This window comes from Solanum stenotomum, chromosome 9 (genome assembly GCF_019186545.1).
Source record: "Solanum stenotomum isolate F172 chromosome 9, ASM1918654v1, whole genome shotgun sequence".
Classification (NCBI taxonomy): Eukaryota; Viridiplantae; Streptophyta; class Magnoliopsida; order Solanales; family Solanaceae; genus Solanum; species Solanum stenotomum.
The window spans coordinates 53,005,850-53,025,725 of record NC_064290.1 but is presented as its reverse complement, the minus strand read 5'-3'; the positions used below and the strand labels follow the sequence as shown (position 1 = coordinate 53,025,725).

The 19,876-nt window shown below is 31.2% G+C and overlaps 3 protein-coding genes across 3 annotated transcripts in view; 1 reads left to right on the top strand and 2 right to left on the bottom strand.

Annotated features, from left to right (window-relative positions):
- The window catches only part of LOC125876066 (defensin-like protein), a 235,779-nt gene that overhangs the window by 160,273 nt on the left and 55,630 nt on the right, over positions 1-19,876 (top strand). The window lies entirely within an intron of this gene.
- Positions 1,669-5,984, bottom strand: LOC125876048 (mannosyltransferase APTG1). The gene is made up of 9 exons (XM_049557151.1): positions 5,739-5,984; positions 5,543-5,660; positions 4,437-4,541; positions 3,980-4,266; positions 3,153-3,434; positions 2,627-2,828; positions 2,313-2,464; positions 2,043-2,205; positions 1,669-1,922 (listed from the first exon to the last, which is right to left on the bottom strand). The coding sequence occupies exons 1-9, from the start codon at positions 5,951-5,953 to the stop codon at positions 1,839-1,841; spliced, it is 1,608 nt and encodes a 535-aa protein (XP_049413108.1). The 5' UTR covers positions 5,954-5,984; the 3' UTR covers positions 1,669-1,838.
- Positions 6,824-11,555, bottom strand: LOC125876057 (uncharacterized). Its single transcript, XM_049557167.1, has 5 exons — positions 11,212-11,555; positions 9,350-9,505; positions 9,076-9,171; positions 8,803-8,923; positions 6,824-7,142 (listed from the first exon to the last, which is right to left on the bottom strand). Exons 1-5 carry the CDS (start codon positions 11,512-11,514, stop codon positions 6,964-6,966), a joined length of 855 nt encoding a protein of 284 aa, XP_049413124.1. The 5' UTR covers positions 11,515-11,555; the 3' UTR covers positions 6,824-6,963.

Below are 19,876 nucleotides of genomic sequence, written 5' to 3'. Positions count from 1 at the left end.
AAAGAGACAACAAAATAGCAGATGAACAAAACAAGTGCAACAACAGATTTTTATACACATTGGGGTATAGGGGACTACATGATACTTAAATCATACTACTAGAAGTACGACAACACTCAACCTCGATACCTACTTTCCTATCTAACCTTCATACCTAAAGCTCCTCAAGTAATGTGGAAACCACATTCACGTTCTCATAAAGCAACACCAAAACTTGGTCCTGTCTGGAATTGCGGTTAAATTACAGATGTTCAAAGTCAAATTCAAACCAAACCAGGGAAGAAGTTCTAGCCACTGTAGTTCACATGAACTGATGTACTCACATGTATGCATCGCATCACACACTAAGGGGTCGTTTGGTAGAGTGTATTGGAGAAAATAATGCTTGCATTAGCTTGATTATTATTAGTACCTTGTTAGGTACACTTTCTAACCTATGCATAGCTAATGCTTGTATTAGTAATACACTCTATTGTGTATTGAAGAGTGTATTACTAATACCATCTATTTCTATGCATTAGTACACTTTTCTAACCTATGGACAACTAATGCTTGTATTAGTAATACACTCTATTGTGTATTACTAATGCCATCTATTTCTATGAATTAGTAATGCAATGGGTTCTAATGCATGCATTAACATTATTAAAGACACAATTGCCCTCAAAAACTTTTTTTACATCCTTTCCACTATACTTGTGGAGGGTATTTTTGTAAACAAATATTTTTTCTAAAAAAATTATGTAATGCATAATATTTTTAGTACACCAAACCAAACATTGCATAAAAAAATTCTCATCATCACTAATGCAAGCATAACTAATACAAGCATTACTAATACACTATATTTTGCATTATTCTTATACACTCTACCAAACGACCCCTAAAAACATATATTTTCTCCCTTTCAATTTATGCAACATAGTTTGACTGGGCAGGGAGTTTAAGAAATAAAGGAGAACTTTTGAAATTTGTGATCTTAAATCTACCATAACGATTGTGTGGCTATAAAAGCTAGTCATCAACAACAACATACCCAATGTAATCCTACAAGTGGGGTCTGGGAAGGATAGTGTGCACGTAGACCTTACCCCCACCTTAAAAAGGTCGAAAAGTTGTTTTTGATAGACTCTCGGCTCAAAACAGACAGCAACAAAAAAATACAATAATCAAGGCTAAAGAATCAACCAATAGAAATAGAAATCTAAGGATACGAGAATACAAGTTTAATACTAATACTCCAAGAATGGGAAAGCAAAGCAAATCAACTACCTACTAACCTTCTATCATAATCCTTGATCTCCACACCCTCCTATGAAGGATCACATCCTCAGCTATTAAAGCTTATCATCAAGGGTAAAAGGAAAAGTTCAAGTTAAATTGTTTCCAAATTTAGAAATATTGATCTTTTTGGGAGGGCTTATAAAAGAAATAGTATCATTCTTTTTGGAAAAGAGGAAGTATATGTATGCATATCATAATCCCAACATAAATATCTTGATATGATACACAATCAGATATACGAAACAGGTATTAAAGGGAATTAAAACATGGACGTAGAGGCAAGAAAAGTCAGTGAGTCAAAATTATAATCTTTTCTTCTTTCCATATATTTCCTACTTTTTCCTTTGGCGTTTCTTACAGAATTGTATTTAATCAAACCATGTGTACAAAATTTCAAAATTTCCGCTAAATAGCTGAAACTCCTATCCATTCTCTTCAGGAACAAAAGAAAAAAGAATGGAAATATAAATCAAAAGGTAAATGATACTAGAAAAAATTTACACCTAGGATAGTTAAACAAAATTTCTAGATTATTTTGCTCATCAAGGACAGAATCACTGGCCTTTCAGTGTATACACAGCAACAGATGCCTGAAGCTCTCGATCCACCTTGAAGTGAGCATGGAAGAACCGTTTTATCTGTCAATCACACGGACATACTTGAATGAGCACATTGCACTCCCACTTTTTCCACACACAAAAAAAAAAGAGAAAATAAACTGTTATAGAAGTAGATCAAGACGAAAGAAAGCAACCAACCTCTTCGAAATTATGAAAAGCTAGAAAGTCCTTCAGTAGTTTTTCCTGAAAGTCAAAGAGCACAATGTGACTAGGTATAGACCAATTCTTAGCAAATTCTGTTGCAAAACCAGCTGGATCCACCAGAAACTGATCAGACTCGTCTAGAGCTCCTTTCTCGTCACTGCAGAAAGGAATAAACAAAGGTTCAATTCTGTTGAAACAAAACAAAAACAGTATAGCCAGAGACGGTTAGACATTCACAGTACATTGGCAGCATATAGTGCATACCTTGGTGTGCAATCTAAGAAACGCATAGGAAGGTTACGGTGAAGAGTTGAGTAGTAAGGTGTGGCATGGCACGGTGTAAAGAAAAGGACACTTTTCACTTTCCCACTGTCCGCCTCTACGGAGAGGTAGTTCATTACATCCTCTGTCCCTCTCTGTAGAAAGAGGTTACAGATAGGATAATAAGTTCCACAGAAATTTAAAGTTTTGATGCTATAACGCGAGCAAAAGAAAAAGGAAAGAGAACTAGGCATCGAACTTTTGTAAGAAAATATTGCTTTTGCAAAAGGTGAGAAGAAAGTCAGATGTCGAGATACCTGATGAACCATACTCATGTAAAATGCCATCGGAATATTACTAACTGCTAAGAACAGAACGGCCAGTTGTAATTTTCCTGAGCACCTATCATGACTGCTTGGAGATCTTTTACCTCGGCCGTTAGACTTATCAGGCCCTCCAATTGTTGCCAACCAGTACCCAGAGAACATTAAAGCTATTGGAAGCACAGGGAGGACAAACCTGTTTTTTGGACAGTTTAGAGAATATCAATCAACTATTCATTCAACTACACCTATGACATGGAAGTTATTACAGAACATAAAGCTTAATGACTATTATCATCTTTGAAGGGAAGCCTTGGTGTAATTGATAACGTTGTTGTCATGTAACCAAGAGGTCACGGAAACAACCTCTTGCAGAAATGCAAGAAAGCAGCGTACAATAGACCCTTGTAGTCCGTCCCTTCCCCGAACCCACACATAGAGGGAGCTTAGTGCACCGGGTTGCCTTTTTTTTTTTTATAATCATCTTTGACAGAGAGACATATTTAATCTGAACAAATACCTGAATTCTTTGTGACCCAACAAGCTATAAATTGCCAAACACCAAGCAATTAGACCAGATAATTTCCACTGCTTAGATTTGAAAATGCCAGCAAGCGAAAACGGCAAGAATGTGAAGACCATAACAGTAAAACCCTGAGTGAAGTACCAATGCCACACATGAGTTCCATAATAGTCTCCACCAGCAGAGAGAAAATTGAACTTCAGAAAGTTCAAAGGCACGAGGACCCAAGTGCCATACATCCAGCGATCCACCAGAAATGTAAGTCCCATAATTAATGTCCTGACTCAAGTGTTAGAAGAGGTAAAAGATTTTGTGAGTATGTAATTTTATAGTTTGAAGAACAATAGATCAACTGAAAACACAAATAGGAGTTCTATGAATTCTCCCAAATCAGAAAAATTCATGGATGAGAGCAAAGCACTGAAGACAATGTGTGGTTTTACAGGTGCTCCTTTCCTACATTCATGTCTACATCATCTCTTTTAAAGCAAGAGAAACCATGAACAGTTTCAAGTATGATAGAATACAGATGTGGAAATTGAAAAAACCAAAAAAGAAAATGAATAAACCTTTTCCAATTAGCTTGGATAAGTTTCAAGGGATAGTGAAACTTCACTTGAAACTGAATGGTCATACTGATTCATATCACCAAATCTTTAATATACAGTTTACTCTAAAGATAGAAGGGATTCAGCTAGCAATGGTGTACGACCATAGATCCTGTTATTGGGTTCGGTTAGACCCTCAGCTTACCTAGTTAATAAAATGCAATTGCATATCTTAAAAAATAGCATGACGTAATCGTGAGAAGTAATGATACTTACCCAATAGGAATCACCTCAAGAAGAACAAATTTCAGCTTATCACGTGTCAGGTACAGCTCTAGGAGGCCAATATAGATCCATGTAATGGCACTTGTAGGTCGGATTGCACATGCTAATGCAGCTGTAGCTAAACCCCATTTTCTAGAACCCCGAGAAATTTTACTAGCAGTTGGTCTAATGCAAGGCCAGTAGTACAGGCTCACAACAGTAAGAACAGTCTCCAGACTATTGGATAAAGTACGTGTGATACAGAAAAACATGAACCAGTTTGTCAACTGGGCAAAAAGCTGCAGATAGATCAAGTACTTCAGCATCAACGATATTGGAGTGAAACATCAGCAATTAAATGTACAAACACTAAATAGAGCACGAGCACTTGCGGATCTTCAAGTAACAAAAAGAAAATAACAAAAGGCAGGATCAAGAAAATGGTATGCGTTACAAAGGAAAAGGATACCGCGAATTTCGCAACACGGTCACCAAATATCTCTTGAGAGAGCTTAAACAAATAGAAGTCCCCAAAAGCTGAAAATATTGACTGCAGCAGTCGTGGAGTCCTTATCTGAGAAGAATTGAGACTTTGTTAAGCACCATGGGAAAGAACATCTAATGCATACGCGTATAATAGCAACTATCAATAATGAAACTAAATGAGCAAAAATGCAAACAGACAAGAGAAAAAATCTCCATCAAAAAGATGCATATACCAAATCTTACTTTTAGTTGCACTGTTTTGCATTTGAAGTATGGCAAATGGATAGTCCGGTAACAGAGATAAGATGTCTACAATGTGTACTCCAGAGTATTGCCAAGGAAATTACCGGTAAATGAATGGTAAAATTGGTACTCCCTACTTCACACATATTAAGAGCCCGAAGAAGTGTCTAAGGATACCTTTTCTGTAGAAAGATATTTACTCAAGTAGTGAATAATGTATGAAAAATGTATCTTTCTTAAGAAAATACACTAAAACTGTGGATAACCCAAAATAGGAAGTACGGTAATCAGAATTGAACGGATGAGTAATATCAATAACCAATCTCATCATCTCCATTCACTTCCTAAAATTTCTAGTTTCATAAAGCCTATTAGATTGACACCACATGCTTCTGCATTCCCAAACACCACATACAGACCACAATAAAGTAAGAAAAAAATGTGAGAACATCTGCACTATTTTCTTTTATGGATTTCAGTCACGAAACGAGATGATAAACTAAAGACAGAGGAAAACTATTAGAATTAATAGCTGTTTCCTCTGAATGAGCTAGAACAAAAAAAAAAGATATATTGAGGTTCTATGTTGCTCGGACTATCCAAAAATAATGCCGCACTCATGTTGGATCCTCCAAAATGCACATACTTTGAAGGATCCGACACACACCTGGCAGCATCTTTGAATCATCCAAGCAACATATCCATTTACATTGTCACACTATGAGACAACACAAAAATACAATAAAGTGCAATTCTTGCAGAAATACACAATCAAGTATCAATCTTTTCAGATTCAATTCACATTAATCAAGTCAAACAAAGCTGAAAAAAAAAACTCATAATTACCATAAACCAAGGTTTGTCAAGATGAAAAAAAGCAAGAACTTTATACAATCCAGCAAATATCACTGGATGAAGATAACTCCTTATACCCTTTTCCCATTCCCACGTCAAATGTCCATATCTGCCAAAAAAAAATCCCCAAATCAGTAATCAAAAAAATTAACAAAAAAAACCTGAAGAATTGTGAAAAAACACAAACCCAAATGAGATTCGATGAGCAACTTCAAGGGCTTGCCAGTGTTCATCTGGATTGAAATATGTTTGGACCAAAAAAGCATTAACAAATCTGACGAACAAACACAAGAAAAAAACTTTTTTCAATAAAGGGTGTGTGAATTTATTGTTTTTGGAAGATTTGGGTATGTTGGTTTTGCTATCAGTAGATGAAACATCAAGATTCTTCCTTTGTTTCATGGTGGAAAAAAAGACTGGGGATTTGATTTTAGTTTTCAAGATTTAGAAATTGAAATTTTTTTGTTAAAAGAGGAGGGAGATCCCTCACTTTTCTCTTTAATTGGTAACTTAAAAAAATTCATGTTTATTTCAAATAAAAAATTAAATTTTAGAAAAAATTATAAATTTGATAAAATAAAATCATATCTGATAAAGTTTCTAATGATGGTGAAATGGTATATAGTGATGTAGTAGTAATTGTTGGTGTTAGTGGATAGTAATGGTTGATGTTGGTCGCTAGTAATGGTGATGGTAATAGTTGTGATGACGAAGGTGGTTGATGTTGTAGTGATTGGTATAATGATAATGGTGATTGTGATTATAAAGTTGGTTGATGTTAGCAGTTGACGATGTTGATGGTGATGGGTGATAGTTGAAGAATGTGTAGTAATTGAAGATACATTGGTGATAGTACTAGTTATGCAGGTGGAGATGATTGGTAGTAGAAATTGACCGCAATACTAATAGTGGTTGATACTGGGATGGAAGTGGCGACGGCGATGATAGTGATGGTGCTAGTGGTGACAACAAATATAATTATAATGACAAAAGTAATAGGTGTACTGAAAGCTACTGAGTGTATGAGTTGACAGTGTTGGTGGTTGCTAATGGTGTTTAAGATGTCAGATTGGCGACGGTAATGATGGTTGACAATGACAGTGACGATTGTGATGACAAAGGTGGTTAATGATGCTAGCAAGTGATCATAATTCATAGACAAATTTGTAGACAATATAATCCACATAAAACCTCTCAATGATATTTAAGACTTTATTCAAGACATAGAACTAGTTTAATATGATTGTCAAAAGTTATAATACAATAAGTTACATTGAATACATTTTCTTTATGACTGTAAAAAGATGGACACAATGATACATTAAGAATCTACAAGAAAATGATACAATGTGAGATTTCTTGGAGGGCCTTTTTCCTTTTCTTGAGTGAAAACACAGAATTTTGTGTACATTTTACATTGAAACATCAGAAGAATTGGAGAGATCTGTCCACAAGAGAAGTCTTCGAGGTCGATCTAAGAACCTTGCTTGCCACGCAGGTTCCTCGTTCTCTTGTACAAAGCCACACTTTATGTACAACTTTTTTGCTGGCTCGTTGTCGATGGCAACATGGACGTATAGATCACTTATTCCTGTAAAAAAAAACGCGAAAAGAATAACTTAGTACTGTAATAGCTATCCCAAGATAGACAGTTAGAAGCTCAAGAATTGGTAGAGAAAAATACTGGCCAACAATAGTTTGTGCTTTGTACATATACACAGATACACAACATATATAAGGTAAGTCGGTCAGTTTGAGCTTGCTCACATTGCCGACCTCAAGCCCGGGCAAAGGACGAGGGTTGCAAATATACATATTACAAATCATAATGAATCCTCATGATAGATACCACATTCGCTAGAAGATGCAAGTAGCACACATCCGACCTACAGATGCACCCGTTTGTAGGTGTGAAACTAGGTGGTTTATTAAAAGAGGACAAGCAAAACCTAAAACCTCATACAGGGAAGTTGTCTAGAAAGACCTACAATTTCTTGGAATCAATGTAGACTTTAGCTAGAGATAGGGCGTAAATCGTAATGGAAGAAAAAGATCCATATAGGTGACATCTGCTAGTTGAGAATAAGTTATAGTCTTGTTAGGGGATTTATATGTAACTTATTTACTTTTATTTTTGGCCAAACACATACACAGCCCCTCAAACTTGGCCCAATTTTTCATTTTGGCACTCCAATTTAGCCTTGTTCCATTTTAACCCTTGAACTTCATTTTTTTTGTTCCATTTTAACACGAAATACTATTTTTATGATTTCTTTATTTTATATATATTCTTCAAATGCAACTTCTTATTTTAAATCGACACGTGTCAGTTAATTTTAGTTAAAAAATTAAAAATTAACAAAAAATAATTATTTTTAAAAAATAATAATTTCTTTTTAAGAGTGTTATGTATTTTTGTGTGAAAAATAACCGACAAAATTGTGTTGGTTTTCTTTCTTAAAAATCACCGTCAACCTAATAAAGTCAATCGAGTTTCAACATTTTTTAGTAGTGTTATTAGCAATGAACAAGAGTCTTTTTTTACTCGTATTGGAGATGAGTTTTTTTATTCGTATTGATTTATATTAAAAATTAAAAGTGAGTATTTGCGTTAAATTTAGATAGCCTAGATGATAAGAAAAAATAAATAAGTAGTGTTATTTAATTTAATTGAATGTTTAAGAAAGAAAATCAAAGAACTTTCGTCAATTTAATTTCATGCAAAAATACAGAGAAATCTCAAAAAATAATATTATTGTTTGAAAAATTTTATATTCGTTTGCGAATGTTTAATTTTTTTATGAAAATTAACAGGCACACGTCTATTTTTTAAATTTTTTTGTTAATTTTTAATTTTTTTAACTAAAATTAATTGACACGTGTCGATTTAAAATAAGAAGTTGCATTTGAAGAATATATATAAAATAAAGAAATCATAAAAATAGTATTTTGTGTTAAAATGGAACAGAAAAAATAGAGTTCAAGGGTTAAAATGGAACAAGGCTAAGTTGGAGTGCCAAAATGAAAAATGGAGCCAAGTTTAAGGGGCTGTGTATGTGTTTGGCCTTTATTTTTATTTGGTGAGACGATGACATGAGTTGAGCTTAAATGAACAGTTAAGATTCCTATAGCTGACCCGAACTTGTTTGGGACTGAGGGATAGTTATTGTTGTAGTACACCTATACAAGGTAAAGCAAGTCCACACATTATATATGGTAAGGCTGAGGAATATCTAAAGAAGAGCAAGTACCCATGTCTTTAGCAACTGTCTTTGCTTTACAAATAAGAGCGTAGCCGAGGCCATTTCTTTGCAATTCTCCAGCAACGCATACATTACTCAAGTATCCCCTAGCAAAATCAGCTCCGATTCCCTGTTTAGATGCAGTAGAATGATATAATTACTTATACAAAGAGATTTGTTTATCTACATATGCTAGCAATAAGCACTGCAAATCTCACATCAACGACAAATGCATTAAAAGAAAAGAATACACAAAATAAACGAGAAGGTATCTAATGATACCTTTGGTTTCATTCCTGTGATTTCATCTGGAAGTCTGATGCACTGGTTAACGTCCAGGGTCCCGACAACAACTAGATCCGCGTTATCATGAGAAAACTGCAAGTAATGGAAACTAAAAAAATTTAATAGTATTGCATAAAAGTACAGTTGGACTTGACTCTTAATACAGATGCAAGCAATAACGGTGTGGAGATTACGTAATCACAATTAAAGATGATTTCCCAAGGACGGAAAATGTAAAGAAGGAAAGAAACCAAAGTGTAAAGATTCTCACCTTACAAGAAGTACTCAAATCATATGCAACATTTGAGACTTCTGAAAATGGAAGGGTGGCATTGATGCAAGAAACTCTTCCAAAGCCGACCCTTTTCCCAGCAATACGTTCCGTCAATGCTTCAAACTCACGTTCAGTCAGGTACTTTGTATGATCCTAATAGAACTTGATAAGGAGGATATAACAATCAGTATATACTTTAAACAAGATGAGAAAATATTAGCAGATTTACGCATATCTTGAAAATGATGATGGCCAGCTAGTCAAACAAAGATAACATTTTTCTTTAACTGGAACAGATATTGCCACAAAAATATACAGAAAGGAAGTAAAAATAAGACTTCTTGGATAAATAAAAGAAGAAACCCAATAATCCTGGAAAGGTCATATCAATTACAATAAAACTCAACACAACAACATACCCGGTGTAATCCCACAAGTGAGGTATGAGAAGAGTAGGATGTACCCTGACGTTACACCTACCTTTAAGGGTTTAAGGGGTAGGGAGATTGTTTCCGATAGACCCTCGGCTCAAAAGAGAAGTTATCAAAGGAGGGTTAAAAGAAAATATGACAGAAAAATAGTAAGATATAAGGCAAATGAAGCAACAAATAATAATATACATTGGAGAATAAGAAACTATGCGACTACTAAATGCAAAAGGAGCTTTATTTCTTTTTCCATTTTTTTTTTTGGATAAACTATAAAGATTGATTTCGACTATTCTTCTTAAGACAAATTCACAAGCTCTCACATAAATTACAACAAAATCCAAATACTAACAATAAAGATACTAACTTTAACAATTCTTTGATAAAGAAGAAACAAGAAACATCCATAAACTGAACTAGGAATGGCCATTGTTGAGTCCAAAAGTAAATAACCCAATAATCTTTTGCAGCTAAATCCACAAACTCTTACATCAATCACAATAAAATTCAACATCATTAAGCAGAATCAGAAGAAACTACATAAATATAGTTTCTTTAAATGCAAAAGCCACAAATTCTTACATCAACCATACTGAAATTCAATACAACATTAACAAAAAGTAAATATATTTAGCTATGGAGAAAAAGAGGGCAAAAGGAAGGAAAAAAAGTGAACCTCAACTATGGTCAAAAACACACTAAAGCATCACTATTTTTCAAGATTCATAGCTGAACTATTAGGTACCAACAACTTATCAAAACACACCTCAATTATGAGTTGTTTCTTTTTCCTCCTTGAAATATCATCATCGTTCAGCTAATAAAAGGAAACAATTGCTACTTGAAGTGTGTTTTGATAAATAGGTGGTGATGATCCAAATAGCAAACTCTGAAACTCGAAAAATCGGAATAATTCAGGTGTGTTTTAATCCCTAACTCATAAAGTTATTAACTTTAAAGTCCAATAGTGTTGTGCAGCTAAAATCCACAAATTTTTACATCCATTCCACTGAAATTCAACACTATATTAACAATAAGTAACTAAACTTAGCTATGGAGAAAAAAGGGCAAAGTAAAAAAAAATGGACCAAGAAACTACAATTAACATGCTAGTCAAACAAAGATAACATTTTTCTCACCACCAAAGGATGTAGATGGAAAAATCCTTGGTAGAGAGTATCATCCCTGATGGGCCCTATCCAATACTAATAAGGATTAAACTAATCAAGCTCCAATGCGGATACCAGACAACAGATAGGAAACCAAATATCAACAATAAAGATATTAACTTTAAAGTCCAATACTGCAAAAATCCACAAATTCTTACATCAATTACACTTAAAAGTGAAATCCAACACTACATTAACAAAAAGTAAACAAATTTAGCTATTAATAAATAAAAAAAGGGGCAATAAAGATCAACAAACTCACTTCTATGTTGAGAGTTTCATGGTGAAAGCCATAGAAAGTCCTAACACGAAGACAAGAAGCAGCCCACAACTCATTTTCAGATTTAGCTTCAGATACATATAAAAAAGATTTATCAATCAAGATTGGTGATGGGGTTTGTGAAGAAATTTGGGGCTGTTGAGAAATTTGAGAAGAACAAACAGCAGAAGAATGAAAAGGGTTACTGCTGTTAAAATTATAGCCAGAGCCATTAATGGTGGAGAAATTGGAATTGGATTTTTTGGGGAAGAAAGAGTATGAAAATGGTGTAAAGAGGATTGCCATTTTTTTTTTCTTTCTTGGTTTGCTTTGTTATGGTCCAAGCTTTTTCTAGCTTGTTAGTTGGATTATGTTTTCATTTCATATTTCGATTCTGACTAATTTAAATTTGTATTGTATAAAATATTTGAAAGATGTGTTTCATACTAAGTATTATATTTTTGGTGATTCAAAATAAATTCTTATTTGGAATACTTTTTTTTCATAGAAAATCTAAAATTAGTATTTTTTTTTCTCGTGTGTTTCTTTATTGTGATTGGTGATATTGATAGCTAAATGGTTATGTGCATTGATTAAAGATAAGGTTTCGTGATTGATGGTTGATAATGGTGATTGTAAGTAATAATTATTGGTGATAATGATTAATTGTGGTGTGGTTGGTAAACATTGATGATGAGGGTCGTAGGCTCGTAGCTAATTGTGATAATCAATGATGGTCGACAATAATGATCAACAATAGTAATAAATGACAATTAGAAATAACAATTCCCTTGTAGAGAGATCACAATGATGGTCGTTAAGTTTAAAGTTCTCAACTCTTATTATAGTGTCGATTTATACATTATTTTTTCAACTAGTTAATCTTACTTCTAATCTTAGTCTTCTTTTCTTTAAAGACTTATAGTCGATGTTGTATTAGCTTCTATTAATTATTGAGATTGTAGTCGATGTTGTTCTAGGGTTATTGTTTAGTAGGAATAATTCCTAAATTGATGAGAGTAGTTGTGTGAGTGAAGTTTGTAACAGGAAGCCAGTTTGACTTCTTGGAAAGTTGCTAGAATAGTTTGAGTGAATTGTTGAGTTGAGGTACTAGAGTTAGTTCCTTAAATTGTCGAGTTGTAATCTGAAACATTGCTCTTGAGAAGTTAGTGGAGATTTGTGGTTTAAAGCCTACACGATGTAGGTCGTGATTTTTACTCCTTTCAACAAAGAGTTTTCCATGATAAATTCGTGTCTTGTTAATTCTGTTGATCACGGCTTACTACGTTTTTAGGAACCAGATTCTAAATAAGGATAATAGATAAAGTAATTTTTCATGATATACACTCTATTCTTCTCGGACCCATTTAACCAAATGGCTCCCCGAAAATATTCTAAAAACAAAACCAAGAACTAATTGGGCTTTTTTTTGTTATGGTTTTGTAGCCCAGCCCATTAGCTTGAGGCTGGCACTGAATGTCGGAAATCAGCCCAACAGTCCAAAACCAAAGTTTTGTTTAATTTATAAATGAGAAAATTTCATAAATAGCGGTATTAGTATCCATTTTTTACGAAAAATAAAAAGAGCAACTTTCACATATAGCAAACACAAAATTCATATTTGTGTGCTATAGCAAAGTTTGGATAATTGCGCTCCATAACAAACATAAATATGTATATTTCACTATACATATACAAAAGAAAGCAATTGTATAATATGCTTTGGTATACATATACAATAAGATCAATTGTATAAAGTGAGAGAGACGAGTGAGCGAGCAAGATCTGGGAGAGTGGCGAGCGAGATCTGGGAGAGGGGAGAGAGGGGAACGAAAATATATGTATATATACAATTTTTACGTATTTTATACATTTGCGTTTTTGTATAAAGTGAGAGAGGTGAGTGAGAGAGCGAGATCTGAGAGAGTGGCAAGCGAGATCTGGGAGAGGGGAGAGAGGAAAACGAAAATATATGTATATATACAATTTTCTCTCGCTTTATACAAACACAAACGCATTTTATAAAATTTGTGTTTTTTGTATAAAGTGAGAGAGGCGAGTGAGGGAGCGAGATCTGGGAGAGTGGCGAGCTAGATCTGGGAGAGGGGAGAGAGAGAAACGAAAATATATGTATATATACAATTTTCTCTCGCTTTATACAAACACAAACGCACTTTATACACTTGCGTTTGTATAAAAAACGAGAGAGGCGAGGAAGAGAACGAGAGTGGCGAGCGAGATTCACCAGGAGAGAGGTGAAATAACAATGGTTTGCTATGAGGTACAATTAAATCAAACTATATTTATAGCATTTAATTTGAATTAATAGTTTGTTATTATATACAATTTTCCCAAATAACAATAGTGAGATTTTGCTATATTTCAAAGTATAATATGGTGTTCAAAACCTAGTCGAATATATGTATTCAGGTGTATACAATATCTTTCCTTATCGATCCTTCGGGGTGGGCCAGTGGTTTGGGCTTAGGACTTCCAAGTTGGAGGTCTCAAGTTCGAAACTCTTTGCCAGCGAAAGCAAGGGGTTTGTCTTCTGGGTCGAGCTCGTCGCACCGGGCTTGTCTAGTGCGGGTTACATCTCCTATGTGGTTTGCGAGCTATTGCATAAGAGCGGGGGTTTTACCCTGTGCGCATCCAAAGGGTAGCGGCTGCGGGTTTCCCTTATCATAAAAAAAATATATCTTTCCTTATCGAAGATCATGTGAATACAATATAATTATAACATAATGTGTAACGAACTGTATATGAATGTAGACGTCTCTTACTTCTCTCACATAAAATGCGATAATAGTCAATTATGCATTAACTTTCTATCAAAATAATGTTTTATCTGAAGTTATAATTTTAAGTTATGTCATATTCTGTCTAATCACGAGTACTTAGTGTTTAAAATAAAAAATATATATATATATTCATTAATAACACTGTAGGGTCTTATCAAAGATCTTACCTTTTTCTTTTCAACAGGTTTTGTTGGAATAATTGTTTTTTTCTTCTTATTTTCCAATTAGTTCCAATTTCCAATTTCCTACACCTATTAATCCTAAAGAATTACCAGGCTGAATATTTTTACATGCGTAAAAGGTGTTAGTATCATATACTTAATTAAGATACTTTTTAAAAGTTAAAATTACAACTTTTATTATATAAGTATATGTAAATTAAAATAAAATAAATTATAATTATCAATTTATCATATCGTAAAATATTGAAGTATATCGAATTAAGTTAATATCCCCTCTAGTTTAATATAAATGAACTGTTGATAATTTTTTATGATCCAAAATGAATAAATTTTTCAACATTTAAAAATATGTTTATTTTTTTCTAGAATTATCATTTTTTAAAAGGAATTTTCAACTAATTTTTATATCCCAAATAATGACTATCTCTCTACTTTTTAAGAAGAGTTTAGGAAGAATTAAAGGCAATATTGACAAATTAGCCTTTAATTAATATTTTAAAATATTTTTTTAAGGGTGTGTCATACGCCAATAATTCATTTACATTAAACTAGAAAGAGCATGGTAATGATATATTACTCACTCCGTTTCAATTTATGTAACATTTTTAAGTCTATTTTTAAAAAATGACAAGTTTCTATAGTAATAATTTAATTGAAAAATATTTCGTTTACCCTTGATTAGATGATTTATAGTCACCTACGCATCTACGACTTGTTTTAGACTTTAAAAAAAATTGTTTTTTTCTTAAACTTTGTGTCAAAATTAAATAATATTAAATAAATTAAAACAAATTGAATAATATTTTTAAAAGGTAAAAATCAAAATTATGAAATTAATTTTTTTTATACCGTACCATATGATACCAGGTTCTTAATCTATCAGCTAGTCCAGTGGAATAATTGCTTTCTTCTTCAATTTTTCCAAGTTCCAATTTCCTACTTTTAATTAATCTACAAAAATAATGTCAGGCTATACACTGATTATACATGTTTCCCAATGTAAAAATTCTGAAAAAGAAATAACAAGACATGCTTTTTTTCTTTTTAGATTGAAAACTCACTTACACTCTTATTTGATATCTTTTTAAATAGGGTAAGGCTACGAGACTGTTTGAATTGGCTTAAAAGTTGGTTAAACTTATTTTTAAGTTAATTTTTGACTTCTGAAAGTGTTTGACAAATATAAAAAAAAAAAACTTAAAATAAGTTGAGAAGTGTTTGGCAAGGTCAATAATGACTTAAAATAAGTCAAAAACCAAAAGTAGGTCTCCCCCTACTTTTTATTTTTTGACTTAAAAGTTATTATTTTTTACTTAAAATCTACTTTTTTTAAGTCAATCCAAACGGGCCCTAAATGGCCAGAAATTTAAAAAAATTATAATATTATTTTTATTTTAAAATAAATTGATTTTTTTTCATTTTTTAGTTAAAATGTATTAAAGTTAAAAGGATAAAAATATTCAAAAAAAGTAAAATAACATAGGTAAAATATCATTCTAGCTAAATTTTATGGCCAAATGAATTTTTCCTTTTAAATAATTAATGCATTAAATAGTGTACTGCTTGTTAGCAAAAAAAAAAAAACAGCTTTTTTTATAAAGCTGTTTTATGTTTTACTTATCACAAAATCTTCTTAATTGGTAGTGTAGATTCATTTGTTCATTGGATATTGTGTTAAATTAACGGTGGAAAAGGAAATAAATAAATATATAAATTAGCAAACTATGGTGCATTTTTAGTATACTTTTTCCGTCTAGTTGATCATCTTACTAAATATAATTGTCTCATATGAATTGTTCATCTTATTAAATTAAGAAAGCATTGATTAAATTTTTCTGTATTACCCTTGCAATTAATTCTTTTTAAAACAATTCGCATTTTTTTATAAAATTCTTAGGATTTCTTTTAAGGGGTGGTTTAGTAAAATTATAAGAATATTAATAATCTTTTAATATGCCTATAAAAAAAGTGATAAACTAATATAAAATGGAGGGAGTATATATTAATTTGTTTTCCTTCATTTATATATAGAGGGTTGGTTAACCAAACTTTGTATATATATATGGGGCAAAGTGTTGATCAATCAAAAAATTTATGTTCAGAACATGTAAATTGCAGGAATAAGAATACTAAGATGGATTTATATATATATAGAAAAAATAAAAATTAATAATAAGAATATTCGAGACAACGTAAAATTAAATAGTCTCCCAAAAAGAGGAAATGAATAGTTTGGATATGTAAAGAAGAGATGCACAAACGCTCCAAAGAAAAGGTGTAAGAGGATATAGTGGATTGTCGAACGGTAGAGGTAGGCTGAAGAAGTACTTGGATTATGCAATTATGAAAGACATGATACAATTTTAGTTTATCGAGAACATGACCTTAAATATCAGAGTACAATATAAGGATTGTAAATTATGATAGAAACTAAGTAGGTAATTGAGCTTAATTTGTCTCACTTTTTGACGAGATTAGGTTTGGTTGGAGTCTGAAAGCACAGGGTTTGTCATAATATAACCTTATACATGTAATTTTTTATTTTTGATATTTGTTGCCATTTATTTATTTTTTATATTTGTTACTGTACTTATATTATTTTGTTGTTATTACTGAGTTTTTTTTCTAAAACTTTATCCTCTTTTTCTTAATAACTGACATTTTTTCACTGTCATATTTTATCTTTTATAGCTATTTTAATTACTACAGTTAAATTGATAGTCTTTTAAAAATAACCTCTCTACGTTCTCTTATATAACGACTTTGAATGTGATTTTTGTAATATTTCATAAATTTATTTTACTAGTCAAAGGGCTACTGAAAATGACTACACAAGCATTAAATATTTCTGTGCACTGGGAAAAGATTGAAATATCATTTTTAGCTTCTTTTTTTAAAATATTAATTTTCAAAAAAAAAAGGTCAATTGTTCTTTATACAATCTCCTAGTTAGTTTTTTTTTTTTTAGAAAAAAAATCCATATCCAAATATATTGAAACGTTCACTTCAATATTTGATTATTTAACTTAAACCTCATTGCTCATCCTCAAATATTATTTAGCGTTGGAGTTATAATTGTGCTAATATATTCCGCAAAGTTTAATAGTTTTGATTGATTTAAATTTATATTTAAAGTCTATGAATAAACAATTTATTTCAATCTCAATATTAAGTTGTTTTTTATAAAATAAAAAAGTTATTAACTCAAAATTTTAACTTTACTTTTTATTAAATCCATTTCTCAAAATATACAATAACATACTTGATGTATACAATATTATAAGTATGATATGAGAAATAACTTGTACACAAATTTTGCTCCTATCTCATAAACATTGAGAAATTGTTTCCAATATTTTAACTAATCACCACACATGTGAGAACTTGTCCAATACATAACAAATATTCTAATTTCACTTTTTGATTAAAATTCTCATTTTTAAAAATGTATAACAATAACATATTCGGTATACATAATTTTATAGATAAAGTTTGAGAAGAGCAACATATACAAAAAAAAAAAACTTATTTTTATTTATGAAGATAGAAAAATTGTATCTGATATTTTGATTGATCACAATACATGCGAGAACTATCCAATATATGAAAAAATATTCTAACTTCACTTCTGCTTAAATTTTAAGGTGCACACAAATTTTATTTTTATCTTATATAAAGATCAAAATATTAGTTAACAACAATAACATACTCAAAACACATAATCTTATAGGTAGGATCTGTAATGAACAATGTACACGAATATTTTATTTTTAACTTACATCAAGATAGAAAAACTATTCTCGATATTTTAATGAATTACAAACACATGTGAGAACTTGTCCAATACATGACAGAAACACAAACAAACTAATTTCATAAAAGGACAGAATCATATTTATGAGAACTCACATATCACTTCACATTTAACAAATTGGAAAATTACTTGTAATACACATAAATAAATTAAGAAAAAGACATGCATGCATGCAGAATAATTTTTCTTTTTTAGACAATTCAAAGGAGTTTGCGTATAAAAAATAGTCAACAGTAGTAATTAATTAATTAGTACTACTTTTACTATTTTGAGATACTGCTACAAACCTATAGTACTCTTATTCATAAATCCCACCATGGATACTCTCATAAATGAGTTTGATTTTTTTTTGTTTTTTTGGAGAAAATAATAAATATAGTCCTTTTGGATAGATTCATTCAAAATGTCACTTGGATATATTAATAATTCATTAGATTTAATAGGAATTATGAAAAATATGAGTAGTTGAAATATAGGATCTTGAATTTGAGCTCATAGTATGAAATTAAAATATTACTAATAAAGAGCATTTTTCTCTTTAAATATGGGTTTAATATGAAAAAATATTTAATAGAGAATACTTTTTTTTAATTGATTATAATGTGTGAATCTGAATTAATCGAAACAGTCCGAACCAAAAAAATAAATACTACTACTAACCTAGTAAAAGTTTTTTTTTTATCAGATAATTAACAGAAAAAAATGTGAGTCCCCATGCATGAATTCTTATTCTCTCTGATTTTTCTCTATTCATATATTTAGCGTAAGTTAGAGGATAAAAGATTGCTGCCTTGTTATGTCACTTTTTGTTTACTTTCTTTTTGTGCTTGTTGTGATATTTTTTTAGTTGTTAATAATGAAATATTGTAATTATAAAAAAAAAATAGTATAACATAATATGATAGAGGATTCCAAAAAAAATAAAAAATTATAGTGAAATATTGTTATAGAGAATGATTATTATAGAAACATTTGTTTGTATTCGGAAGAATTCAGTAATTCTTATTTAAATTCTTTGTACTTGTATAATCAAGAGCGGAACTAGAGGTAGTCGAGGGGGTTCACCTCGACAAATTACATTGTTGTATATAAGTTATTTTAAGAATTTTTATGTCTATATATTGATTTCGGACCTCCTAAAAGTAAGATTAGTGGTTGAAGAATTCAAAACTCACCTTTGAGGTTCCAAGTTCAAATCTTAGGCACTATTATTTTTCTTTGAACCCCTTAATGGAAATCTTGAATCCGTCCCTACTCTATCACGTGATGAGTTGTATTGATAACATAATTCTTTTTACTATGTTAAAGCATTCATGAATTTAAATTTAGAAGGCTTTCCTATTATATGATATGTGTTATTTGAGTCGATTTTTTTTTTTACAAATAACTTTTTTATTTTTATGTGATAAAAGATAAAGTATGTGTACATTTTATCCTCAATACATTCCACATGTAAAATTGAATTAAATATATATATATTTTTTTATCTAGTGTTTAGTATCCACATTAGAGCTCGATTAAATTCAAATTCGCACCGAAAAGTTCCACATTCAAGGTAAGATATTTTCTAACAAATGCGACTCCGTATCAAAGAGACTGACACTTAAATTAAAACATCTGATTAAAAATGAAAGAATACTTATCACTCTGTACTTACTATGCTGTTGTTGTTGAAAGCATTTAATAACATTTCCAAAATAAAATGCTTATAAATTGTAACTAATTAATTTTCTAATAAGTGCATGCATGTAACATGCCTAGTCTATATATAGGGTATATATGAAGAAGGGATTATCAGAATCTCATTTATTTCTCATCAGTCTTTTCATTTTAATAAATTAAATAACCATAAAAAAACTATCACATGTACT